Source organism: Rana temporaria, chromosome 13, assembly GCF_905171775.1.
Source record: "Rana temporaria chromosome 13, aRanTem1.1, whole genome shotgun sequence".
In the NCBI taxonomy this organism is placed as follows: Eukaryota; Metazoa; Chordata; class Amphibia; order Anura; family Ranidae; genus Rana; species Rana temporaria.
Window position 1 is genome coordinate 35,670,678 of NC_053501.1, and position 25,299 is coordinate 35,695,976.

General features: G+C 44.0%; 2 protein-coding genes across 2 annotated transcripts in view; one reads left to right on the forward strand and one right to left on the reverse strand.

Annotated features, from left to right (window-relative positions):
* The first annotated feature begins 710 nt into the window (after positions 1-710).
* The window catches only part of LOC120920365 (protein SIX6OS1-like), an 88,379-nt gene continuing 63,790 nt past the window's right edge, over positions 711-25,299 (forward strand). Inside the window, exons 1-2 of the mRNA XM_040332402.1 lie at positions 711-824; positions 15,348-15,437. The gene's annotated coding sequence lies outside the window, so the exon portion shown is untranslated. The remainder of the gene's footprint in view (positions 825-15,347; positions 15,438-25,299) is intronic.
* On the reverse strand, positions 4,595-6,895 carry LOC120920364 (tigger transposable element-derived protein 1-like). The gene has a single exon (XM_040332401.1). It carries the CDS (start codon positions 6,760-6,762, stop codon positions 5,125-5,127), a length of 1,638 nt encoding a protein of 545 aa, XP_040188335.1. The 5' UTR covers positions 6,763-6,895; the 3' UTR covers positions 4,595-5,124.

The window sequence follows — 25,299 nt, forward strand, 5'->3', positions numbered from 1 at the left end:
CTAATCCCCTCTGGGAAGCTCTCTCCCAAAAGGGTTACCTTGCGGGCACGCTCCTATGTGATACACTCGGTGGCCATAGCCGCCAAGTGTATGACTCGGGCCCACCCCCCGTCGCGCTGTGTCATTGATTTGATTGACAGCGGCAGGAGCCAATGGCCGCGCTGCTAACAATCATCCAATGAAAAGCCAACGAGCTGGGGAAAAGCAATGTGGAATTGCGCCCATGGATATTCCGGGGCTCAGATAAGTAAAACGGGGGGGGGCGGTGACTGCAAGGTATTTTTTCACCTTAATGCATAGGATGCATTAAGGTGAAAAAACACAAAGGTTTACAACCCCTTTAAGCTTTGACAATAAAACATGGAAGCTGATTGGTTTCTATACAGAGCTGTACCAGATTTTGCACCATGCAGTTATAGTAAATAACCTCTATATAATCTTAGCCTGTGAACTTTCTAATACAAGTTTATTAATGTTAAATGAAAAGATGAGGGTGTTTTTGAGGTAATACCTGAGTTCCGATTCATTTAAAATCCGGTTCAAATCAGTTTTACGCTTTTGAGCCCCAAAATTGAGAATGCAAAGGTTTTGAAGTGACATATGTATGACACATTTTGTTTAATCATTGTTCCTGTTTTTTTGTATATTTTTTTTTAAAGCTTAAACTAGTCATTAATTTGTGCATTTTTTTCCCCAGGTTGCATTGCCAAATCATTGCAAGAAAAGCAACGGATCTTTGAATTACGAAAAGATATTAGCTTATGTGATGAAACTATATTGTATTTGCAAAAATACAATACAGAAAACAATGAAAGTCATAATAGGTAAATGTAATTAGTAGAGCTGCACAATTAATCGTTAAAAATATCATGACCTCGATTCAACCCCCCTGACGATCTCCAATGCAGAGTTTGCCGATTCTTTCAAATAACAAGTGGAGAGACTGTGGGCCAGATTCTTAGAGGAGATACGACGACGTATCTCCAGATATGCCGTCGTATCTTTGCGTCCGACCGGTCTTATCTATGCGCCTGATTCTTAGAATCAGTTACGCATAGATATCTATTAGATCTGACCGGCGTAAGTCTCTTACGCCGTCGGAAGGTAACTGCATTTTTCCGCTGACCGCTAGGGGCGTGTATGCTGATTTACGCGTCAAAATATGTAAATCAGCAAGATACGCAAATTCACGAACGTACGCCCGGCCGACGCAGTACATTTACGCCGTTTACGTTAGGCTTTTCCCGGTGTATAGTTACTCCTGCTATATGGTGGCGTAAGTGCGGCTTACCAATGTTAAGTATGCCCGTCGTTCCCGCGTCGAATTTAGAATTTTTTACGTCGTTTGCGTAATTCGTTCGTGAATGGGGCTGGACGTCATTTACGTTCACGTCGAAACCAATTACGTCCTTGCGGCGTACTTTGGAGCAATGCACACTGGGAAATTCCACGGACGACGCATGCGCCGTTTGGAAAAACCGTCAATCACGTCGGGTCAAGCCTAATTTACAAAACACACGCCCACCTCTTCACTATTTGAATTAAGCGGGCTTATGCTGGCCTATTTACGCTACGCCGCCGCAACTTTCTTTTAAGAATACGGCACTTGCCTGTAAAAGTTGCGGAGGCGTAACGTAAATAGGATACGTTACGCCCGCACAAAGTTACGCGATTCTACGTGAATCTAGCCCTTTATCTGCTCACTCAGCTGTCAAAAGAAAATATCAGGGCAGTCTTCAAAGTTCTTAACAGGAAACATTGTAACTAATGCTTCCTTCTTAGATCAAAGGGATTTTTTTTCTTTGTGTAAAGAAAAAATGCAGTCTGCCAAGTTTGTAACAACATGAAACATTGTAACTAACTTCCTTCTTAGAGCAAATGTCTGTGTGTAAATGCAGGAAGTTTAACCACTTAAAGTCTAAGGCCCGGATTCACAAGGGAGTTACGACGGCGTATCTCCGGATACGCCGTCGTAACTCTGAGTTGCGTGGTCATATCTATGCGCCTGATTCATAGAATCAGTTACGCATAGATTTCTATTCGATCCGATCGGCGTAAGTCTCTTACGCCGTCGGATCTTAACTGCATATTTACGCTGGCCGCTAGGGGCGTGTACGCTGATTTATGCCTAGAAATATGTAAATCAGCTAGATACGCGAATTCACGAACGTACACCCGGCCGACGCAGTACAGATACGCCGTTTACGTTAGGCTTTTCCCGGCGTAAAGTTACCCCTGCTATATGGTGGCTTACCAATGTTAAGTATGGGCGTCGTTCCCGCGTCGAATTTTTAATATTTTACGTCGTTTGCTCAAGCCGTCCGTGAATGGGGCTGGATGTCATTTACGTTCATGTTGAAACCAATACGTCCTTGCGGCGTACTATGGAGAAGTGCACACTGGGATATTCCACGGACGGCACATGCGCTGTTCGTGAAAAACGTCAATCACGTCGGGTCACAAGTTATTTACATAAAACACGCCCCCCTGTTCCAAATTTGAATTAGGCGGGCTTACGCCGGCCTATTTACGCTACGCTGCCGCAACTTACGGAGCAAGTGCTTTGAGAATACAGCACTTGCCCGTCTAAGTTGCGGAGGCGTAACGTAAATAGGATACGTTACGCCCGCACAAAATTACGCTGAACTACGAGAATCTGGCCCTAAATCTTTTTCTGATACTTGTTTCTTAAGTTAAAATCAACATTTTTTTGCTAGAAAATTACTTGGAACCCCCAAACATTGTTTGTATTTTAGCAGAGACCCTAGGGAAAAAAATGGCAATTGCTGCAATATTTTATGTCACACTGTATTTGCCCAGCGGTCTTTCAAATGCAATTTTCTCTTTTCGTCCATGGACGGACACAGCTCCTTTTGCCTACCTCATTGCGGTTTTAGGCCTGTCAGGAATGCGTCAGAGAGTCCTCGCTTGGAATTTTTTCCCCCCCGAGTCTTGCGGCTCGTTAGACTACCCTGAGGCGTGTGGCGCTTGATAAGCTGCGGGGTAATTTTTACCTGTCCTCCAGGGCTAGAGGTTTGAGAGATTCTATCCGAATCTGTTCTCCGTCCAAAAGATGGACGGGGTCCGTCTGATTTTGGGCTTCAAGGGCCTAAAATGCCTTTGTGAACGATGGGTAGTTCCGCACTGAATCCATTTGTTTGGTGGTAGCTGCGCTCCATCCGGGGGATTTTCTGGCGTCCTTGGACATCAAGGATGCATACATGCATGTCCCATTTTTCGCAAGTCTCAAAAATTCTGTGCTTTGATTGGGGAGGTCCACTGTCAGTTTGTGGCCCTTCCTTTTGATCTAGCGTCAGCACCAAGAGCTTTCATCGGGGTGCTCGCACTTATCCTAGCTTTGCTGGGACAGCGAGGCTTTGCCATCATGGGCTGCTTAGACGCCCTTTTTCTGAGAGCAGCTTCTGGCTCAGAATTAGTGGAGGATGTGTCTATAGCCATTGTGGACTCTCCGAAAATTCGGGTGGGTGTTAAACATTTTGAAGTCGGGCCTGGTTCCGACTCAAAGTTTAGAGTACCTAGGGTTGATCCGGACTCCTCGTGGCGAAGGTTTTTCTTCCCCTGGAGAAATTGCAGACTCATGAGTTTGGACTCTGGTGCTCTCGGTTCTTCAGGAACCTGCCTTTTTGGAAACCTCAGAGAGATTCTTCTCTTGACACTATTTTGGAAGGTGGCATTTTTAGCCATTACTTCTGTCAGAAGGGTTTCTGAGTTGGCGGTCTTGCCTTGCAAGTCACCATGCTTGATCCTCTATTAGGATTATGTGGTGGTGCTTCCGAATGTGGTTTTGGCATTTCGCCTGAAAGAGGACTTTGTTCTTCCATCCCTTTGTTCTTGGCCAGCGCATCCTAAGGAGGTTGTGTTTCCTACTTTAGACGTGGTACGCGCTTTGAGGGTGTACCTGCCTGCTACGGCTCCATTTCGGAGATCTGACGCTCCTTTTGTGCCGGTGTCTGGTCCACAAAAGGGCCTGGTGGTCTCGTCGACCACCATTTCTCGGTGGATCAGGCAGGCTGTCATACAGACCTATGCTCTTAGGGGGCGGGCGCCCCTTTTCCGGTCACGGCACTTTTGACCAGGGCAATTGGTGCTTCCTGGGTTTTCCGACATTATGCGTCTGTCTCACAGGTGTGCGTGGCGGCGACCCCTATTGTTATGACTTTTGCGCAAACCAATAAATATACGCTTAATGCGATTTTTATTTTTTATTTTTATTTTTTACCAAAAATATGTAGAAGAATACGTATCGGCCTAAACTGGAATTTTTTTTTTTTTATAGATTTTTTGGGGATATTTATTATAGCAAAAAGTAAAAAATATTGATTTTTTTTTTTTTTTTCAAAATTGTCGCTCTATTTTTGTTTATAGTGCAAAAAATTAAAATCGTAGAGGTGATCAAATACCACAAAAAACTCTATTTGTGGGTAAAAAAGGAAGTCAATTTTGTTGGGGAGCAACGTAGCACGAACGTGCAATTGTCAGTTAAAGCGACGCAGTGCCGTATCGCAAAAAGTGCTTATACAGCAACTAATGTAGAAGTTTTGGTTCCTTTTGGCCCACAATGCTATTACAGGCATACCCCGCTTTTACGTACACAATGGGACCGGGGCATGTATGTAAAGCGAAAATGTACTTAAAGTGAAGCAATACCTTTTTTCACTTCTAAATGTGTGCACTGCATTGCAATAGTCATTTACAAGCATAACTGATATGAATAATGCATTGATAACTAAAATAAACACAATATTCAAATAAAAATTGTAAGCTTACCCCATCTCATTGTTGTTGCAAGCCAGAGCAGCTGAGATAATTCATTGTGGTAGGAAGGGTGAAGGCATACAGGTATCTTCTGTTTCACTAGTCAAATCTTCAAAGGCGAGACGCTTTCTTGCTGGCGAAATGGGTGTACTACAAGAAGAAATCAGAGTAGGAGCAGGACTTGATGGTGATGTCAGAGCTGGAAATGGACTGTCAGTTATGCAGGTATCTTCTGTTTCACAAGTCAAGTCTTCAAAAATGAGGCGCTTTCTTGCTGGAGAATTGGGTGTACTACAAGTAGCAATAGGAGCAGGACACGGTGGTGATGTCAGAGCTGGAAACAGACTGTCAGTTGATGATGATCCGCGTGCTGGAGGTTTGAAGTGTAGCTCTCTTTTTCTCCCTGTAGATTTCTTTGTAACAGGCATAAGCCCCTGAGATGTTAGCATTGACTTTGGAACTTCTTTCAAAATCCCTATCATGCTTTTCAAATAGAGCCATGGCGCTATCAAGATGACGGAAAGCTTCAAAGAGAATTTTTGTTGTTAAACCTTCAGGCTGATGATCAATGATCTCAACCCCATCCTGCACATCTTCTTCTCTCTCCTCTTCAAGTTCTAGAAGATCTTCATTGCTGAGGGACTCTGTGTGGGACGCAAGCAGTTCAGCAACATCTTCTGGCTCCACCTCCAGCTCTAACTGCCTTGCCATATCTACAATATTTTCAGTAACAGTAGCTACATGGTCTTCACAGCCTTCTGAATCATCAACTAACTGTGGGCATAATTTTTTCCAGGCCCTTTTCATTGTGGTTTCCTTTATGTCATTCCAAGCATCTCTTATAGTTTTAATGCAATCCAAGATGTTGTAGCTTTTCCAGAATTTGGATAGGACTTCTTTACCTTCTCCTTCTTCTTTGTCTATTGCTGCAATACACTTACTGAATGTTCTTTTTAAGTAGTTTAACTTGAAGGCGGCAATGACGCATTGATCTATTGGCTGCAGTAGTGAGGTAGTATTTGGTGGTAGGAACTGCACTCGAATGTTAGGGTTCAGCTCATCTAGTGTTCGAGGGTGTCCAGGGGCATTATCAACAAGCAGCAAAATGTGGAAAGGGATATTGTTGTCCTTGCAATAGGCTTTCACCTCTGGAACAAAGCAGGTGTCAAACCAATCTTCAAAAAGGGCTGCAGTAACCCATGCTTTTTTGTTAGCTCTCCAATGCAATGGAAGCCTAGTTTTAACGTAGTTCTTCAAAGCTCTTGGATTTTCCCATCTGTAAATTAGCAAAGGCTTTAGCTTTAAGGTACCAGAAGCATTGCCACCTAACAGAAGGGTTATTCTATCTTTAGCTGGCTTGTAGCCTGGCATTGATCTTTCCTGTATTGCGATAAAGGTTCTTGCAGGCATCTTCTTCCAGAATAGACCAGTCTCATCCACATTAAAAATCTGATCCATGGAGTAGCCTCCATCTTGAATAATTTTGGCAAGCTCGCTTGGATAGCTTTCTGCAGCCTTATGATCTGCAGCAGCTGCCTCTCCTTGTATTTTAATGTTATGTAGGTTAGACCTTTTCTTGAACCTATCAAACCATCCACGGCTTGCAGAAAATTCTGCATCCTTTGCTGTCTCACCTTTCTTAGCCTTCAGGTCATTGAATAGACTTAAGGCTTTAGTTTGTATAATTGCCTGGTTGACAGGAACATGACGTGTAGTCTGATTTTCTATCCAAAGTATTAAGAGTCTCTCCATGTCTGCAACAATGCTATCTCTTTTTCGAATTGTTGTTGTGTTAACAGGTGTAGCACTCTTAATTTCTGCAAGAAGTTTTTCTCTGTTTTTTATGACGGTGTTAACTGTAGTCCGAGTGTAGCCTAGCCTTCGGCCTATTTCAGCTTGAGTTACACCTTCATCATACAACTTAATAATTTTAGCCTTCATATCCAAAGTAATTGATATACGGCTTTTTTTGGTACTATCTGCCATTATTCAATGCGTACCTGGCAAGCAATGCTGGGCTGGCTGGCGGACACCTCTGGGCAATGCTGGGCTGGCACCTCTGGGTCTTGGTGCTGGCTGGCAGGCACCTCTGGGCATTGGTACTGGCTAGTGGGTACCTCTGGACCTTGGTACTGGCTGGCAGGCACCTATGTGCCTTGATGCTGGCTAGCAGGCACCTCTGGGCCTTGGTGCTGGCTGGTGGGTACCTATGTGCCTTGATGCTGGCTGGTGGGTACCTCTGGGCCTTGATGCTGGCTAGCAGGCACCTCTGGGCTTTGGTGCTGGCTGGTGGGTACCTCTGGGCCTTGGTGCTGGCTGGTGGGTACCTATAGGCCTTGATGCTGGCTGGTGGGTACCTCTGGGCCTTGGTACTGGCTGGCAGGCACCTATGGGCCTTGGTACTGGCTGGCAGGCACCTATGGGCCTTGATGCTGGCTAGCAGGCAACTATGGGCCTTGGTGCTGGCTGGTGGGTACCTCTGGGCCTTGGTGCTGGCTGGTGGGTACCTATGTGCCTTGATGCTGGCTGGTGGGTACCCCTGGGCCTTGGTACTGGCTGGCAGGCACCTATGTGCCTTGATGCTGGCTAGCAGGCACCTCTGGGCCTTGGTGCTGGTGGGTACCTCTGGGCCTTGGTGCTGGTGGGTACCTCTGGGCCTTGGTGCTGGCTGGTGGGTACCTATGGGCCTTGATGCTGGCTGGTGGGTACCTCTGGGCCTTGGTGCTTGCTGGCAGGCACCTCTGGGCCTTGGTGCTGGCTGGCGGGCACCTCTGGGCTGGCAGGCACGATAGGTACCTGTAACAATGAAAATAACAGTGGGGGGGTCAGGGGCTATGATATGGGTCCAGGGCTGGTAGTGGGGGGGGGGTCAGGGCCAATAGCAGGGGGGGCGTACGGTACTTACGATTATGCAGACTGTGGCTGGTGAACAGCTCTGGGCTGGCGGCACCTCTGAGCAGCGCTGGGATTGCTGACAGGCAATGCTGAGCACCTATGCTGAGCACCTCTGGGCCGACAGGCAATGCTGGACTGGCTTGCTGGCAACGCGCAGGACGTTTTGCCTCTTCCCTCACAACTCTGGGCGGCAGCTCCGCCCTCCAGATCATACTGCAACTGCGCGGCGCGGGAATGTCTGTAATTGCGAGGCACTTTACGTACACTTGCGGGCATGTCCGTACTCGCGAGTGTACGTAAAGTGAGTGTCCGCAAAGCGGGGTATGCCTGTATTATGTAATGTGTTTTTGTGGCAATTTGTGTTTTTTAATCTGCCCAACAACAAATTGGGCCCAAAAAAATGTAAAATGCATTTTTTTTTTTTAAGGCTATTATCCGATTAATCGAAAACAATAATCGGCCAACTAATCTATTATGAAAGTAATCGTTAGTTGCAGCCCTACATACCTGTATAGCTTAAATGATCAGTTGATTATGAGAAAACACTCTCTCATACATTATTTTGTACATAAAATGTCTGCCTATTACTGTATTTGAACAATATTACTGTATTAGAAAGAGTTGCATACAATTTGCATACAATTTGTTTTGCTTGCCTATTTTAGATTTTTCCTTTTACATCTATGTTTCTGTAAATTTGTGATATTGTTTCTTATAAAGAACAGCAGTGTTCTTATAAATGTTATATTATATTTCATCGGCTTACATAATACATACAGTATGTGTAAAGGTGGTCATACAAAGATCATGATTGTCATACAGCATGAATGTTCTGACGCATACAAGTGATTTTCTCGTCATATTTGGAGCACAGTCTACGGTACTTGTGGACATCAGGAAACAGACTTTGAAATACATCTGTTGAAAGTGTTTTCCAACATTATATTAAAGCGGAACTTCAGTAATTTTTTCAACTTTCCATCTATTAAATCCTCTGCCCTTGTGCCGCTTTGCACCTGAAGGGCGCATATCACCCTACTTCAGCCATGGCTCCCATTGAACAGTTCATCACGGTCTTAATGTGCTGTGTTTCCCAACCCGTGCTTCCGGACCAGAACCTATGGAACAGTCTTTAACTGCATGTGCTTCAGAAACAGCTCCTATGGAATAGCCCACAATGGTTTTACCGTGTTGCGCCTCTCAACATAGGCTTCAGAACCGGCTCCTATGAAACAGTCTATAACTGACTTCCAACATGTGTTTCATAATCAATACCTCTGGAACAGTCCTCAACTGTCTTCCAGCATGTGTTTCAGAACCAGTACCTCTGGAACAGTCCTTAACTGTCTTCCAACATGTGCTTCAGAAACAGCTCTTTGGAACAGTCCATAATGGTTTTAACGTGCTGTGCTTCCGAACACGTGCTGCTTTGCTACTGGGTGACACACCAACTTCCGTGACGGCTTCCATGTCACCATTCCGTATATTCTTCTTTTTTCTGACATCTTCAGGGTGTAGTAAAGGCAAGGGGTATCCATTCACTCACCATTCACACACTCAGAGCAGCATATTAACCAGCTTTCAGATACAGAGTCTCAAGGAGGGCCTTTCTTGCCCATCTTACTAGCCTAAAATACACCGTTGTCACACTACACCATGACATAAATCAACCCATTACCATAATATTTACATATATGCATATGACCCATCAAATTACATATCCCGCTCCAAACCTTCTATAACTCTTTACTGTAAATATGGGTCGGGATTATGCAGGCTTGTTCACAGTGGTTTTTCCTACTGCAACTTGGCCTGTCTGCGGTACCTCAGGGATCTAAATTGGCAGCAAAGTCTCTAATTTGTACAAAGAGACCCTACCGTCAATTCGTCCCTCAACTTGCATAGATAAGCAGGAGAGCTATATAAGTTTTGAATCTAACAACACATATAAATCTCAAACAATGACAAAAAACCCACAAAATTCTATCCCTGTGGTTGGATTCCAGTGACCATGCTCAGAGTATATCCTGCACCTCTACCTACTGTTAGGTTCAAGAAATACCCTTGTTTCATGACTGACGTTACATCGGTATCCTTTAGGACAGGCATCACTAAATGGCGGCCCGCGGTCCGTGTCCGGCCCGAGCTGCTGCTCTTTCCGGACCGCGGCGATCTCGCCATTTAGCTGCCGCTTTTGTCCCCAGCCTTCTCCGCTATTTGTTAGCAGAGAAGAGGAGCAGACGGCGGGAGGCGGGACAATCCCGGACCGTGGGCGGGACCCGAGAGGTAGCTGCCTGTCATGTTAGATGGAGGTGATTGGTTGCTAGGAGGCGGTCCTAGCAGCCAATCACCAGTTCGCCGGAAAGTCAACCCGACAGCTCCCGCGCCTTCAGTCCACGACTGTCCCGCCTCCCACCCTCCGCTCTGTGAAAGGTAGGAGTGGAGAGGGAAGGGAGGAAAATGTATGAAAAGCGGGGCAGTGCTGTGTGTGTGTGGAGGGGGGGTCATGTAAAGGGGGCAGTACTGTGTGGGGGGGTATGTGATGGGGTAATACTGTGTGGGGGGATATGTGATGGGGGCAGTACTGTGTGTGTGGGGGGATATGTGATGGGGTAATACTGTGTGGGGGGATATGTGATGGGGTAATACTGTGTGGGGGGATATGTGATGGGGGCAGTACTGTGTGGGGGGGTATGTGATGGGGTAATACTGTGTGGGGGGATATGTGATGGGGGCAGTACTGTGTGTGTGGGGGGGTATGTGATGGGGTAATACTGTGTGGGGGGATATGTGATGGGGGCAGTACTGTGTGTGTGGGGGGATATGTGATGGGGTAATACTGTGTGGGGGGATATGTGATGGGGGCAGTACTGTGTGTGTGGGGGGATATGTGATGGGGTAATACTGTGTGGGGGGATATGTGATGGGGTAATACTGTGTGGGGGGATATGTGATGGGGTAATACTGTGTGGGGGGATATGTGATGGGGTAATACTGTGTGGGGGGATATGTGATGGGGTGATACTGTGTGGGGGGATATGTGATGGGGTAATACTGTGTGGGGGGGATATGTGATGGGGCAATACTGTGTGGGGGGATATGTGATGGGGCAATACTGTGTGGGGGGGATATGTGATGGGGCAATACTGTGTGGGGGGGCAATACTGTGTGGGGGGGATATGTGATGGGGCAATACTGTGTAGGGGGGTAATACTGTGTGGGGGGATATGTGAAGGGGGGTAATACTGTGTGGGGTGATATGTGAAGGGGGACAGGGCTGTGGTGGGGGAGATGTGAAGGGAACAAGCAGCTGCGCACAAAATGAGGTGCTGCACAGAAAACGTGAATGCACTAAAATGCAAAGTGCAATTTTCTGCACATGGAAATTGCATGGTACAAACGCATCATGCAGTTTCCATGTGGCTGCCTTTTTAAAAAGATGCCAGGACCTTTTCCCAGCAGAAACACAGGCGCAGCAGCCCATTCAAACGAATGGTGTGTCGTGCCTGCACCCCTGGGCTGCGATGTAAAGTATCGGGTTAATCGCACAAAACTGCGATGCGGACCTCGGCTGGAATAAAATTTTACTAATCGGACCTCCATGAATTTTAATTCAATACCCCTGCTTTAGGACAAGGAAAACTTGTCTACGTCCTAGATAATACCCAGGTGCTTCCTTCAAAGCAATGATCTCTCCATCCAGAACACAGAGTATTGTGTATTGACCTGGTATGCAGAGGACATCGTAGTCATGCTTTCAACAGAGGGAAATATAACCCTGCCCCCATCTTCCGTACTCTGACCACATGTGGGTCACTTAGCCACAAATGCAACAAGATATAATCCCCAGTCAGTAAGCCCATTGACGCCACAAAATATACAGACTGAGTCTGCACTTCTGTACATGGATCATACAGCACAACCTTTCACAATCCAAACCAGTACAGACCATCAAGGCATTTGACTACCACTTTGGATTAGTGTAAGCGACGTGTTTTGCAAAGTCTTACTGAGCGGTGATGCTAACTCATCAGGCCACTGCCCCTCATAGAGAGACTGTATAATCAGCTTAATGCTGGTCGATAACCTGGCCTGCCGCTGCGTGCACGCCAGAGCCAATGACATATATCTGTCCTATACCATCTCACACTCTCTACCAACCTCTCACCCTGGTTGAAAAAATCTTGAGCCACTATACACTGGGTCCCATTCCCCCCAATATAGTGCTGAATACATCCCTCCTCTTCCGGTTACTCCTCAGAGATAAGCGCCCTGAACCTCACTCTGTGTCCGCACATCTCTGGGAGCAAGCCACTATTCAGAGTATATTTAGCACATATAGGGTACTAGGATTCTATCAACCACTATGAGATGCTGAAGCACCATGTGATGACGGCATACTGTACCCTGGTAGCCAGCGTTTATTGCTGTAGTCACTAGCATTACCCATGCAGGGTTTCAACCTCTCAGGTAAGACATCAATTAGGTGTATCTCCCACATGTCCAGTATCCGAGAGCTTCTCTATAGGACTGCTAAGATTGAGACTACGAGGAAGTTTTCACCCCATTGATGTATCACCTGGCACCCTCTAGTCTGGCCAACTATTATGCATAAGTGTTAGCTTCCTAGGTACCTGCACCATATTCAGTTATGACAATACATCTAAACAAAAAAACATTTCCTTCTTTCCTAATAAAAAACAACATATTTTACAACTCTTGTTCTGAAGGATTGGATATGTTATATTCCTTCCCCAACCTCCAACCCATTGCATTTGTATTCATAGTCCGTTTGCATCCATAAATGACAGGAGAGACTTTGGCAAAATGTTTCACGCGTCCCGTTGTTGGGCAAAGTCTTTCAGATTTAGTATTAGTGCAAAAATTGTCCTTAAGAAAAGAAACCTTATATTTCAAGTATTAATCTGAATCTTTTCTCTCCTGAATCTTTTCTCTCCTGAACGTTATCAGAACAAATTTTCGGTGTGGTATGGCACAGGCAAACTGCCAACCAGATGAACATTCTTCATCTCTGTTCCAGAATCGTCTCCAATTTCGCTCCACCAAGATTCTGGAATTAAAGAACAAGAGCAGAATCAAATTATTATGCCTAATATCTCATAACACAGGAATTTGGTGTTCCTGACTTCTGAACAAATTATCAAAACAACCGTGACTCCTCTCAGATGAACCCATTCTAAAAATGGATCCCCATGGTACAAGCAAAAATCTAAAATAATAAAAAAAATGAATGTGAACGTTGCGTCTCAAAAATTCAAAATTTTAAGCATTAAAAAAAAACAATGCATTATCTGTACTCTAAGATCTATGCACTACTCCCCCTTTCAGGTGGATAAATCGCAAAATATTGGAATTCTTTCCACCTGAATGAAAAGAAAAACAAACAAAAGAAAAACAAAACACAATTCCAGCAGCTAAAATGGCTTCCTAATGTAGCCGGCTGCTAATTGAGGACATAATTCAACGACCATCTAGTCAGTTGCTAATGATCCTTTTCAGGTGTACTAAACCTAACAATTTTTCCACCTGAACAAAACAAAAATAAAATAGATACAACTATAGTAAAACAAAAATAAAAAATATAAAAAAAATGAGAAAGAAAAAAAAATTAACAAAAAAATTCATAATAAAAAAAATTTAAGAAAGAGAAAAAAAAGAAAAATGAATAATAATAAAAAAATGAAAAAAAATAAATTAATAAAAATAATAAAAAAATATTATAAAAATTATAATAAAAAAAAACTTGAAATGAAAATGAATAATAATAAAAAAAATTGAAAAATGAAAATTAATAAAAATAATAAAATTAAAATAATATAAAAAAATTGAAATAATTAAAAAAAAAACACGAAAAAAATATATGAAAATGAATAATAAAAAAATGTGAATAATAAAAAAATGACATGAGAGGAAATTTTTTTTTTTTTTTAAAGGTTAGATTAAAAAGAAAACTGAAAATAAGAGGCTTATCCTCGAAAATATACATATATCAAGGTCCTCTATGATTTTCCAAACATGACTGGCAAATCTCTAACTCACATCTAAATCATTATTCATAGCAAAGAAACGTTAACCCGAAAAATCTCACCATCCCTGCAGCTCTTTAAGGGCTGCTACTATTGTTTCCTCCCCTTTCTATATTTGAATGAACACGTGGCTCCTCCCCTTTATCATAATAGTGACTCCCCTGTCTTAATTGAGTATTATGGACCCTATGCCTAGGGTTACCACATCTCACAGAATACACTTCATAACGCCTTAGGGTAGTTTTGAGGTGTTAAGATCTTATTTTGATATTATTCGCCGCCCAACAATTTTTGGCAATGTGACCCCCCTTTTTACATAAACATTTAAGGGTTGGTCTCCCTGCATGGGCCCTTCTCTGAGTAAAAGGCGATGGAGACCCACATTGTTGCATAACATTACTCTGAACAGACTTAATACTTTCATCGTCCGAGGAGTAATCACTAGCGATGGACTCATCAGATGTCTCCACTGATTCAATACCAGAATCATTTTCTAATACGGTTACCACATTTCTATTTAAATTTTCAACCTTGATTTTTATCATATGACTATTACTTGAATTAACCATAGCATATGGTTTTTCTGCATGTTGCTTAACCTCTGTCTTTATTGTGCACTGGGCATGTGCTGAGGGTGTCTCTACTACTGCACTTTCGGCTAATTCTTTCCTGAGCAGTATTATAATACGCTCATTATCCAACTCTCTCTTATTCAAAGAGGCAATGCAACTATCTTTTTGCTTACAAGTCTTCTCTAACATACTAACCCTCTGTTCCAGTACACACTTCTCATTCACTAATTGTTGAATATGTTTACAAGCATCTGCCTCAGCCTTTTTAGCTATATTCATTATATTGTCTAAGATATCAATGATTTACTCGAGTAAAAGCAAGACTTTCCATTCCACATACCCAACTCAGTTTCAAGGATTAAAAGTTTACATACACCCCTCTGTGCTATATGATCTCATATCATGAGTATATTTGCATAAGTATAAGCTTTTTTGTAATACTCTTTATAATATGTACTGAGTTAGTATGCTGATGTTGTACTGTTCTCACAAAGTTATGTATATTCTCTTTTATTTACTTTCTTTTATGAATAAATATTTATAGATTTTATACATTTATCACTTGTATCGTCCAAAGTCCACTCTAATAGTCCAGACGACTAATTTCCATTTCCATATTATCGGGACGTTGGTACACTCCAACATTTGCATTCACAGTAGTTAGTCACCCTGTGTTTTATGCATGTTTTTGGCTAGATCCACTTAAAAGTACAGAATCACAGTATATATAAAATAATATGCAAAGTGAATGGAGGGAAGTTTCAGAATGGTAAAGATGTTTTTACTACAAATTATATGAGCAGACTGAAGTTCCTCTTTAATCTCTACTGATAAATAAAGAACAGCACTGATCATTACTGCCTCATGGGCTTTAATTGAGCATGAACTGTTTAGCTTTATGTCAGGTAAAAAGACCATTCAACAGATTGATCTTTTAATTTAAATAAATGATCAGATTCCTCAGTATATGGTATCTAAGCCTGAAGTTAAAGGTCAGTTGTATTAGTCTATGCTGTATCTAAAGAATATAAATGTTTAAAATCTTTTCTACACTTAGGTTTATATCTCTCTGCACAGTTCTTAACAGAGAAGAAGCATTACTGCAGAGCCAGTTGGAGAATTTAAAAAATCAATCTGAGAATGACAGGTACCGGCTGCATGTATCTTATAAAATTAAAGGGTTTGTTCACCTAAAACTCATATTTCAGTTTTGACGTGATGCCAGCTGGCTGAGAAAAAACATCTTGTGATCAGACACTGACAGAGAGATCTCTAAAGATACTTGAGGGGCATGTACTGAAGTGGTTTCAGAAAGACAGAAGATTCCAATGAAACATGAATTTTGGTTTGCATGCACAATTTAAAAATCTTTTGGGTGGACATACGCCAAAGTACACATTTATTCTGACAAAAGTTTAAATCATACAACCCGTGTTTAATATAACAACAATAAAACTAGCCATACATTATACAATTTTCCTATTCAATTTCTTTTAGATTTACCAACTATGTAGTTCAAGGGCCTGTCTGATTGCATACAAATGAAAAGTGACCTCATATTACATGGTTTTGGTAAATCTAAAGGAAAATTGTATAATGTATGGACTTACTTTACAGTTTGATAGCAGACCTGTGAAAACTTTTAGCTTATTGGAAATTATGAATAAGGAATGATTACTAGAGTATACGTCTCTTCACAGCCTTGCAAATAAATGTTCCCCTCAGTTGAGAATTTAAAAAAGCAAACATTCATACTCACCTAGGTGGATGCAGCATCAGTTTATGCTGCATCTGTCCACGGCTCTAAAACCACTGATTACTCAGCTCTAGGTCTTCAGCCTGCAGAAAGCTTGCCAGTCACTGGCTCTTTCCTTTGCCCCTCCAGCGTTTACTGGAGCAGTGGGCTGTGGAGGGGGTGGGAGAGACTTGCTCAGGCTCTCATTAGCTTGCTGAGTCAGATGCTGGTCCAGGCGTCTGGGTGAAGCCTGAACAAGTTGATTGATGCCAGCCAACAGCGGGCTTTAGTTAAAAACAGTTTGCAGTGAAGAACAAAGTGCTCTCCTGTGGCCAATAGAAGTATAGCCAAAATAGCTTTTTTTTTAAGGGCAGTTTATTTCAGTTAGGCTCTGTTCACACCTAGGCAACAGGTCAAAAGGTCACCAATATAAAAAGAAGGAAACGCCTGTAATCTGCCAAAAAAGAAGCTCCTGTACTTTTTTGAGCTTCGAGCATTTTGCTTCAGATGACAAAACGCTCATGCCCCATACACACGACCGGATCTATCCGCTGGGATTGATCCGCGGATCAGTTCCAGCAGATAGATCCGGCCGTGTGTATGGCCTAGCGGACATTTCCCAGCGGATAAAAATCCAGCCAACGGATTCCCAGTGGATAAAAATTTCTTAGCATGCTAAGAAATCTATCCGCTGGAATCCAGTCCAGCGGACTGATCCGGTCGTCTGTACAGACTCACCGGATCAGTTCGTCCGCTCCCATCCCTTGCATGCGTCGTAATGATTTGACGCATGCGTGGAAGTATTTACCTTCCAGGGTCGCGCACGTCGCCGCGTCATCGTCGCAGCGACGGCGCGGCCACGTCACCGCAGATGTATTCCACGGGGATTTCGATCTGATGGTGTGAACAGCCATCAGATCCAAATCCGCCAGAGGATTTATCCGCTGGAAACGGTCCGGCGGACCGTTTCCAGCGGATATCCTCTCGTCTGTACGAGGCCTCAGATATGAATGGGGGCCATTGAAATTAATGGGATTTGTCTTGGGTGTTTTTAGAGCTGAGGCTTACAGCAGAAAAACGCCTAGGTGTGAACAGAGCCTTAATAATTGCGAACACAATATTCAGTAAAGTCTGTGTGAATACATTCAGCATGGTATGCTTCAGATTATGGATTGATTTCCAAACTGTGGCCTGCGGGCTGGATGTGATCTCTTGCTAGCATTTACCCAGCTCTTGGGGCAATATTTATCCACTGATAGGAAGCACTATTCCTTCCACCAGTACCAATGACGAGGAAATAATTCTCCCACTGACACCACATCTCAGGCAAATAGGCCCAGCACACTGATGGAGTGTGCTGGGCCATCTACTTTGTGTTCTGTGATGGGGACGTTGAGATTCCCGAAGTCAACTCTTAATTTATCAAGATGTGCTGGGGACACACGGGCTGTTCGATTGACAAGAAGTCGTCCAAGTAATGGATGACTTCTCGAACACTGTGCCTGGTACAACAGTATCCAGATGAGGGACTGTGCAAAAGTGTCGAAGAACCAGGGGCTACTCTTAGAGCCGAAGGTCAATTTGGTCGCAAAGTAGTACGACTCTCTCCATTTAATGCCATGCCAGCACCACAGGGACGGGTGGATTGGCAGGAGCTTAAAGGCATCCGAGATGTCGGCCTTGAAGAGCCAGGCACCCGTGCCTGCTTTTGATAATGGCCTGAATTGCCATGTCTACGGACGCGTATTTCAGGGAGAACTCCTCAGAGGGAATTAAGGAATTCAGGCTTGGAATATGTGAAGAATGAGTCGCAGACAGGTCGTACACCAAACTGACTTTATTAAAGAACTTGCCCTTGACAAGCCCAATAGTGCTAACTCTCCAGGTGTTGAAAGTGGGCTGAGTGAAAGGGCCTATGACGAAGCCTCGCTCTAGCTCAGCCTGTAACAACTGGTCTATGGCCTGTTCGTCAGTGGCTGCTGAGCAGAGGTTCCTGCACTCGTGTGTTGTGTGGGGCAGAGAAATGAGACCGGTATGAAATCCTGCTGTGAATCCTTGGATAAGGAAGGTGGCAAGAGAGAGAGTGGGATGTGAAGTGATGTATAGGCCCAGCCATAAGATATTTACTCGGCCTAGTAGGGACTTTGTCTGCTGTTTGACTTGGTATAGGCTTTTTGGATGCGCTCTGTGGCATATGACACAGACGTGGAGCAGGTGGCATTGGCTGAAATTGCACGAACCGTAATTGAAATGATTGAAGATGGCTGCCCCCCTGCTGTCTGAACGGTGCTTCCGAACTTGTCCACCTTGGGCTTCAGTACGGGGGCCGACAGGCACTGTAGTGCAGTTGAGGTGGAGGGGAACTCGAGGGGGCGACTGACTGCTGCGTTGGCGCACCAGGTGGGGGTGTGGGTGGAGGACTGGCAGGTAGCGCATAGTGGTGAGCGCAGGCCGGCGAAGTGATGGCAGAACAATTCTGTGTCCATGACACTCCAGTCTGTGTCTAACTGGAATTGTGAAAGCCTGGCTGCTGCCTTGGCGATAGTAGTCGTAATATGAGAAGCCTCCGTAATTGTAACCCAGATCCACCACATTGTGCAGGTACAGGTCCAGCTCTTCCCTCCTGAGAAGTAGTGAGGGGTTGACTACCTGGCTGGCCGTGAGTATGTGACTGGATCGGATGGTGGTACGTGACGGTGAAATGATTTGCCGTGAAAGAGGCACATATGGTGTGCAACTAGTAATTGACTGGAGCGTGTGCTGAAAAATGAGGCAACAACTGGGGCGCACCGAGATGAATCGGTGCATTGTTGCTGCGAATAGATTTGAATCGGGCGCGGGTTGAGCCAGTAAAAATAAGTGAAAAACAAAATGATTGCTCATGACAGAGACGCAAAAATTCTCCTTTTTTTTTACTCTGGAGCATGCGCTGAAATGAGGCCAAAACATTTGGGGCACGCTTGAGGCGAATCTGCGCATGAGGGCGCGCGTGGATTCAAATCAGATGCATGACTGAAATTAATGACATACTTTCCCATGACAGAGGCATGAATCGGTGCGCCGCGAGTGCTACTAACAAGGACCGGACTCTGGAGCATGTACTGAAATGAGGCCAATGACAACTGGGGCACGCTTGAGACAAATCTGCACATGGGAGTGCGCGTGGATTTGGACCAGAACGTGATGTGTGACAGTGAAATGAGTGACACAACTTCCCATGACAGAGGCACGAACCGGTGCGCCGCGGGTGCGACTGGCATCGACCAGACTCTGGCGCATGTACTGAAATGAGGCCAAGGGAAAAGAAGGGAGAGAAAGATCAACCACTGGGGCACGCCGGGACGAATCGGTGCATAGCAAATGCGACTAGATTAGAGTCGGAGCGCAATAGGTGACAGTGAAATAAATGAGAATGATTGCCATTACAGAGGCTTGCATCGGTGCGCCGCAAGTGTGACTAACAACGACCGGACTCTGGTGCATGTACTGAAATGAGGCTAAACAACCGGGGCACGCCGGGACGAATCGGTGCATGGCGAATGCAACTGGATTTGAATCAGAGCATGGTGCGTGACAGTGAAATGAGTGAAATTATTGAAATGGTTTGTCATGGCGGAGGCACGCATTGGTGCGTGTAGTAGTACGATATAGAAAACAAGGGTTGTAAACCCTCCCTGACGAACATGTGCGATGCAGACGTGACTGGATTCAAATCGGGGTGTGATGCATGAAATTTGACGAAATGTTTGGTGTGACTGTGGCTCAAGTTAGTGGCTGATGCTTGCGGCTACGTGCAGGGTTTCTATGCGAAGACTAGTGAATTTGGTGACACAGACATCTATGCATGAAAATGAAATGTCAATGAAACCCTACCTGCGACAGCCGAGCCAGACACGTTGTAAAAAAAAATTCAAGGAACACTTTGAAAACATTTTAGATCTCAACGGGCAAAAATCTCATGCTGGATATCTATACTGATATGGACTGGGTAATGTGTTAGGAATGAAAGGATGGCACATCCTTTGATGGAAATGAAAATTATCCACCTACAGAGGGCTGAATTCAAAGACTCCCTGAAAATCAAAGTGAAAAAATTATGCAGCAAGCTAATCCATTTTGCTAAAATTTCATTGCAACAATTTAAAATGGTCCTCAGCAGTTTGTATGGCCCCCAGGTGATTGTATGCATGCCTGACAACATCAGGGCATGCCCCTAATGAGAAGATGGGTGGTGTCCTGGGGTATTTCCTCCCAGATCTGGACTAGAGCATCACTGAGCTCCTGAACAGACTGAGGTGCAACCTGGCGGAACCTGATGGACCGAAACGTAATGTCCCTGAGGTGTTCTTTTGGATTTAGGTCAGGTGAGCGTGGGGGCCATTCAATGGTATCAATTTGTTCATCCTCCATGAACTGGCTGCATGCTCTCGCCACATGAGGCCAGGCATTGTCGTGCACCAGGAGGAACCCAGGACCCACTGCATCAGCGTAGGGTCTGACAATGGGTCCAAGGTTTTAATCCCGATACCTAATGGCAGTCAGGGTGCCATTGTGTAGCCTGTAGAGGTCTGTGCGTCCCTCCATGAATATGCCTCCCCAGACCATCACTGACCCCCCCACAGAACCGGTCATGCTGAACTATGTTACAGGCAGCATAAAGTTCTCCGTGGCTTCTCCAGACCCTTTCACGTCTGTCACATATGCTCAGGGCGAACCTGCTCTCATCTGTGAAAAGCATGGGGCACCAGTGGCGGACCTGCCAATTCTGGTGTTCAATGGAAAATTCCAATCGAGCTCCACAGTGTCCAGCAGTGAGCACAGAGCACACTAGAGGACGTTGGGCCCTCAGGCCACCCCCATGAAGTCTGTTTCTGATTGTTTGGTCAGAGACATTCACACCAGTGGCCTGCTGGAGGTCATTTTGTAGGGCTCTGGCAGTGCTCATCCTGTTCCTCCTTGCACAAAGGAGCAGATACCGGTCCTGCTGATGGGCCTTTTACGGCTCTGTCCAGCTCTCCTAGAGTAACTGCCTGTCTCCTAGAATCTCCCCCATGCTCTTGAGACTGTGCTGGGAGACACGGCAAACCTTTTGGCAATGACGCGTATTTATGTGCCATCAAGGAGGAGTTGGACTGCCTGTGCAACCTTTATAGGGTCCAAGTATCGCCTTGTGCTACCAGTAGTGACACCGACCCTAGCCAAATGCAAAACTAGTCAGAAAAGACGAGTAGGGGAAAAAAATGGCAGACACCTCCACCTGAAAAAAACATTTCTGTTTTGGAGGTCGTCTCATTATTGCCCATCTAGTGCACCTGTTGTTAATTTCAATTAACAGCAAAGCAGCTAAAACTGATTAACAACCCACTCTGTATACACCCCCCCCCCCCTCTGCTACTTTACTGACTAGATCAATATCCCAGGAGTTCTGATTCAAAAGTTTTCCTGTTTTTTTGAGCAGTGTGTATATATATATATATATATATGTATGTATGTATGTATGTGTGTGTGTGTGTGTGTGTGTGTGTGTGTGTGTGTGTATATGTTATACTCTTTTATATCAGTATATATCACTTTTTAAAAAATTTAGCAATTTTAAATTTTTGAGGGTTTACAATAATTTCTTTGTAGCTGTGTGGTACTATACAAGGATAAATTATTGTTTTAGGTGTGGGAACACATGTCAGTGCAGGCAGCAGCCTATAAGTATTCAGAAATATATATATATTGATTGGATAATTGCACATGGATTGATTAATACCTGTGCTGTGCTGACACTATACTCATTTAATTATTTCCACGTCTCCCTAGAACTGTACATTTTGATAACAGTATTTGTATCAATGCAGCTGTCTGAATACTGAACACCATGCCAATATGATATTTATTTATTTTTTATGTACAGTTCATGAAAGCTATAAGTTCTTTCTCTGAAATCCTATATTTTGAAGTTATTTTGAAGTTGTACCAATTATTTTCCTCAATTTGAGACATGTCCTATTTCATTCTATAAAATATATAAGACTGTGCAATTTAAAACCTTTTTTGGCATGGGTCATCAGTGAGTCTCAGGAGGTTGATTGCCATAGAGGAATTGATGCAAACCACTCAGAAGCCTCTTCACTAGGGTACATACCTTTTCAAGTGAAAGGGAAATTGAATCCCAAGAGAGGCTGGATTTATTATGGAAAATGTATTTTTTTTTCTTTGAGTGGGCTACAACGATATTGAACTCTTAACATTTGCAATCAACTTTTGAAAAGCAGCGATTGATCCTAAAAATAATAACCGTACACTGGACAAGAGTTATGTACTGACACAGCACTCGTTTGTACACATGAGGACAAAGAATTGGTTTAGATCAACTAGGCTTTAAAAGTTTTCTAAACTTTGAAAACAATGGGATGCAATTTCCTACATTATGGTTTGAGATGCAGAACAAACAGTACATTTGAGCCAAGTTATACTTCAAAATTACTTAAAGGAGAAGTATAGTTTGTTTGGCTGTACCTCTCCTATTGATCACAGGAGTGCAATTCGTTTTGACGGTTTTCAGCAGAAAACTGGCTGAAGTCTGCTCTCTGCTGATGTCACAGAAGTCAGTCAAGGCACAGCGTCATCATGGCAATAAAGTCTGGATCCGCCAGGTGCCTGAACCGACACCCAGCTCAGCCTCTCAGCAAGCTGCTGAGAGACTGAGCCAGCCACCCCCGCCTCCTCCACAGCCCAGCGCTCCAATGAGTGAGAAGGGATCAGAGCAGAGAGCTGTGACTTAGGTGTACGTTTATCAAACAGAGAAGAGCTGAGATCCTGATGATCACGGGTGATCTCTCAGGTGTGCCAGTTTATGAAGCTGAGATGTTTTTCACTTCTCATCACAAGACACACCCTTCTGTCATTAACTTTTACACAGATGACCAGTTTATGAAGGTGAGATCTCAGGATCTCACTGGCTATCTCTGTAAAATATCTCCGTCCCAGATTCTCCAGCTCAGCAAAAGCAAGCTTAAAGGGTCACTAAAGGATTTTTTTTTCCATCTAAATAGCTTCCTTTACCTTACTGCAGTACTGGTTTCATGTCCTCATTGTTTGTTTTTGCTTTGAAGTTGATGTAATTCTGCTGTGATCTCCACACTTCCTGCTCGTCTGTTTCCTTATAACCACAGTACTGGGAGCTTTCTCACGGTGGTCTAAGCTGTCATTACTGTTTGTCTAAAACTTCCCAGAACCAATCAGATTCATTTTAAAAACAAAACACTGCCCTGGATTTGTTTGTTTTTGTTCTGTGTGTCTCTCTACTTCACAGAAACATGAAGCCAGTTTAAAAGTGAAAGTGAAACTACAGGTACATTATATGATTGATTTTTATCTACTTTTAATCATTTTTAAAAGGAATCCCTACTTGGTCATCCATGAGGATAAGGTGGTGCTGCGGCCGCAGCCGTCTTTTCTCCCAAAGGTTGTTTCTGCTTTTCACATTAATGACGACATTGTGTTACCATCCTTGTGTCCTCGGCCGAAAAACCCGAAGGAGGCCACGTTACATTCTCTGGATGTGGTTCGGGCCCTACGTGTGTACTTATCTGCTACGACTCCATTCTGGAAGTCGGACTCACTGTTCGTGTCGGTGACGGGTCCTAAAATAGGTCTGGCGGTCTCGTCGGCTACCATTTCTAGGTGGATCAGACAGGTTGTGCTTTAGGCCTATGCCCTGAAGGGGCGGGCGCCTCCCTTTCAGGTTACTGCGCATTCGACCAGGGCGATCGGTGCCTCTTGGGCTTTCCGTCATCAAGCCTCTGTGTTACAGGTGTGTAAGGCAGCGACCTGGTCGTCAATCCACACCTTCTCAAAATTTTACAAGGTCGATGTGAGTGCATCTTCGGATGCCTCCTTCGGCCGCAAGGTGTTACAGGCGGCAGTTTAAGGTTCGAGTTCCTCCGTTGAGAAACTCCGGTTTTTGTTTGGGGTGTAACTTAATTTTCTGTGTTATTTTCCCACCCCTCTAATTTTTTTGACACTGCCTGGGGACGTCCCTAAGTTCAAAGGCTGCTGTGTCCGTCAATGAACGGAAGAGAAAATTAGGATTTTTGTACTCACCGTAAAATCAATTTCTCTGAGTTCATGGACGGACACAGCACCCACCCCTCCTTTTGTTTGTACTGCTTGTTACGAACTGGAGCTGCTGAGGCAGAGTGTGGGTTATACCCAGGGGACCACGCCCCCTGGGAGGAGCTGTACTGAGGAAAGTGTTTTAACACTTAAAGTGCTGTTTTCTGCCTAATCTCTCCTGGAAGGAAGGATATAATACCCTAAGGTCAAAGGCTGCTGTGTCCGTCCATGAACTCAGAGAAATGGATTTTACGGTGAGTACAAAAATCTATTTTTTGCGATTCAGCACTGCATCGCTTTAACTAACTATTGCGCAGTTGTGCGACATGGCTCCCAAGCAAAATTGATGTCCTTTTTTCCCCACAAATAGAGCTGGTGGTATTTGATCACCTCTGCTGTTTTTATTTTTTGCACTATAAACAAAAATAGAGCAACAATTAAAAAAAAAAAAAAATGTTGTACTTTTTGCTATAATAAATATTCCTAATTTTTTTTTTTTAAAGCAATTTTTTTCTCAGTTTATGCCGATATGTATTCTACATATTTTTGGTAAAAAAATCGCAATAAGCGTATATTGATTGGTTTGCTCAAAAGTTATAGCGTCTACAAAATAGGGGATAGTTTTATAGCATTTTTATTATTATTTTTTTTTTTTTTATTGTAATGGCGGTGATCTGTGATTTTTATCATGACTGGAACTTATGGCCGACACATCGGACACTTTTGACACATTTTTGGGACCATTGTAATTTTTACAGCGATCAGTGCTATAAAAATGCACTGATCATTGTAAAAATGACACTGGCAGTGAAGGGGTTAACCACTAGGTGGCACTGAAGGGGATAAGTCTGTCCTAGGAAGTGATTCTAACTGTTAGGGGGAGGAGCTACCAGTGACATGTCACTGATCACTGTTCCCGATCACGGGGAACAGTAGATCAGTGACATGTCACTAGGTAGAACAGGGGAATACCTTGTTTACAAAGTCATCGAGTTCCCGACCTGCGAGCATGCTCATGAGGCACGTGGCGGACGCGCCTGCTGGGCGTCAAATTTAAAGGGACGTACAGGTACGCCCATTTTCCTGCCCGTGCCATTATGTTGACGTATATGTGTGTGCGGCGGTCGGCAAGTGGTTAACAGAGAGGATTGTATTATCGTATGATAAT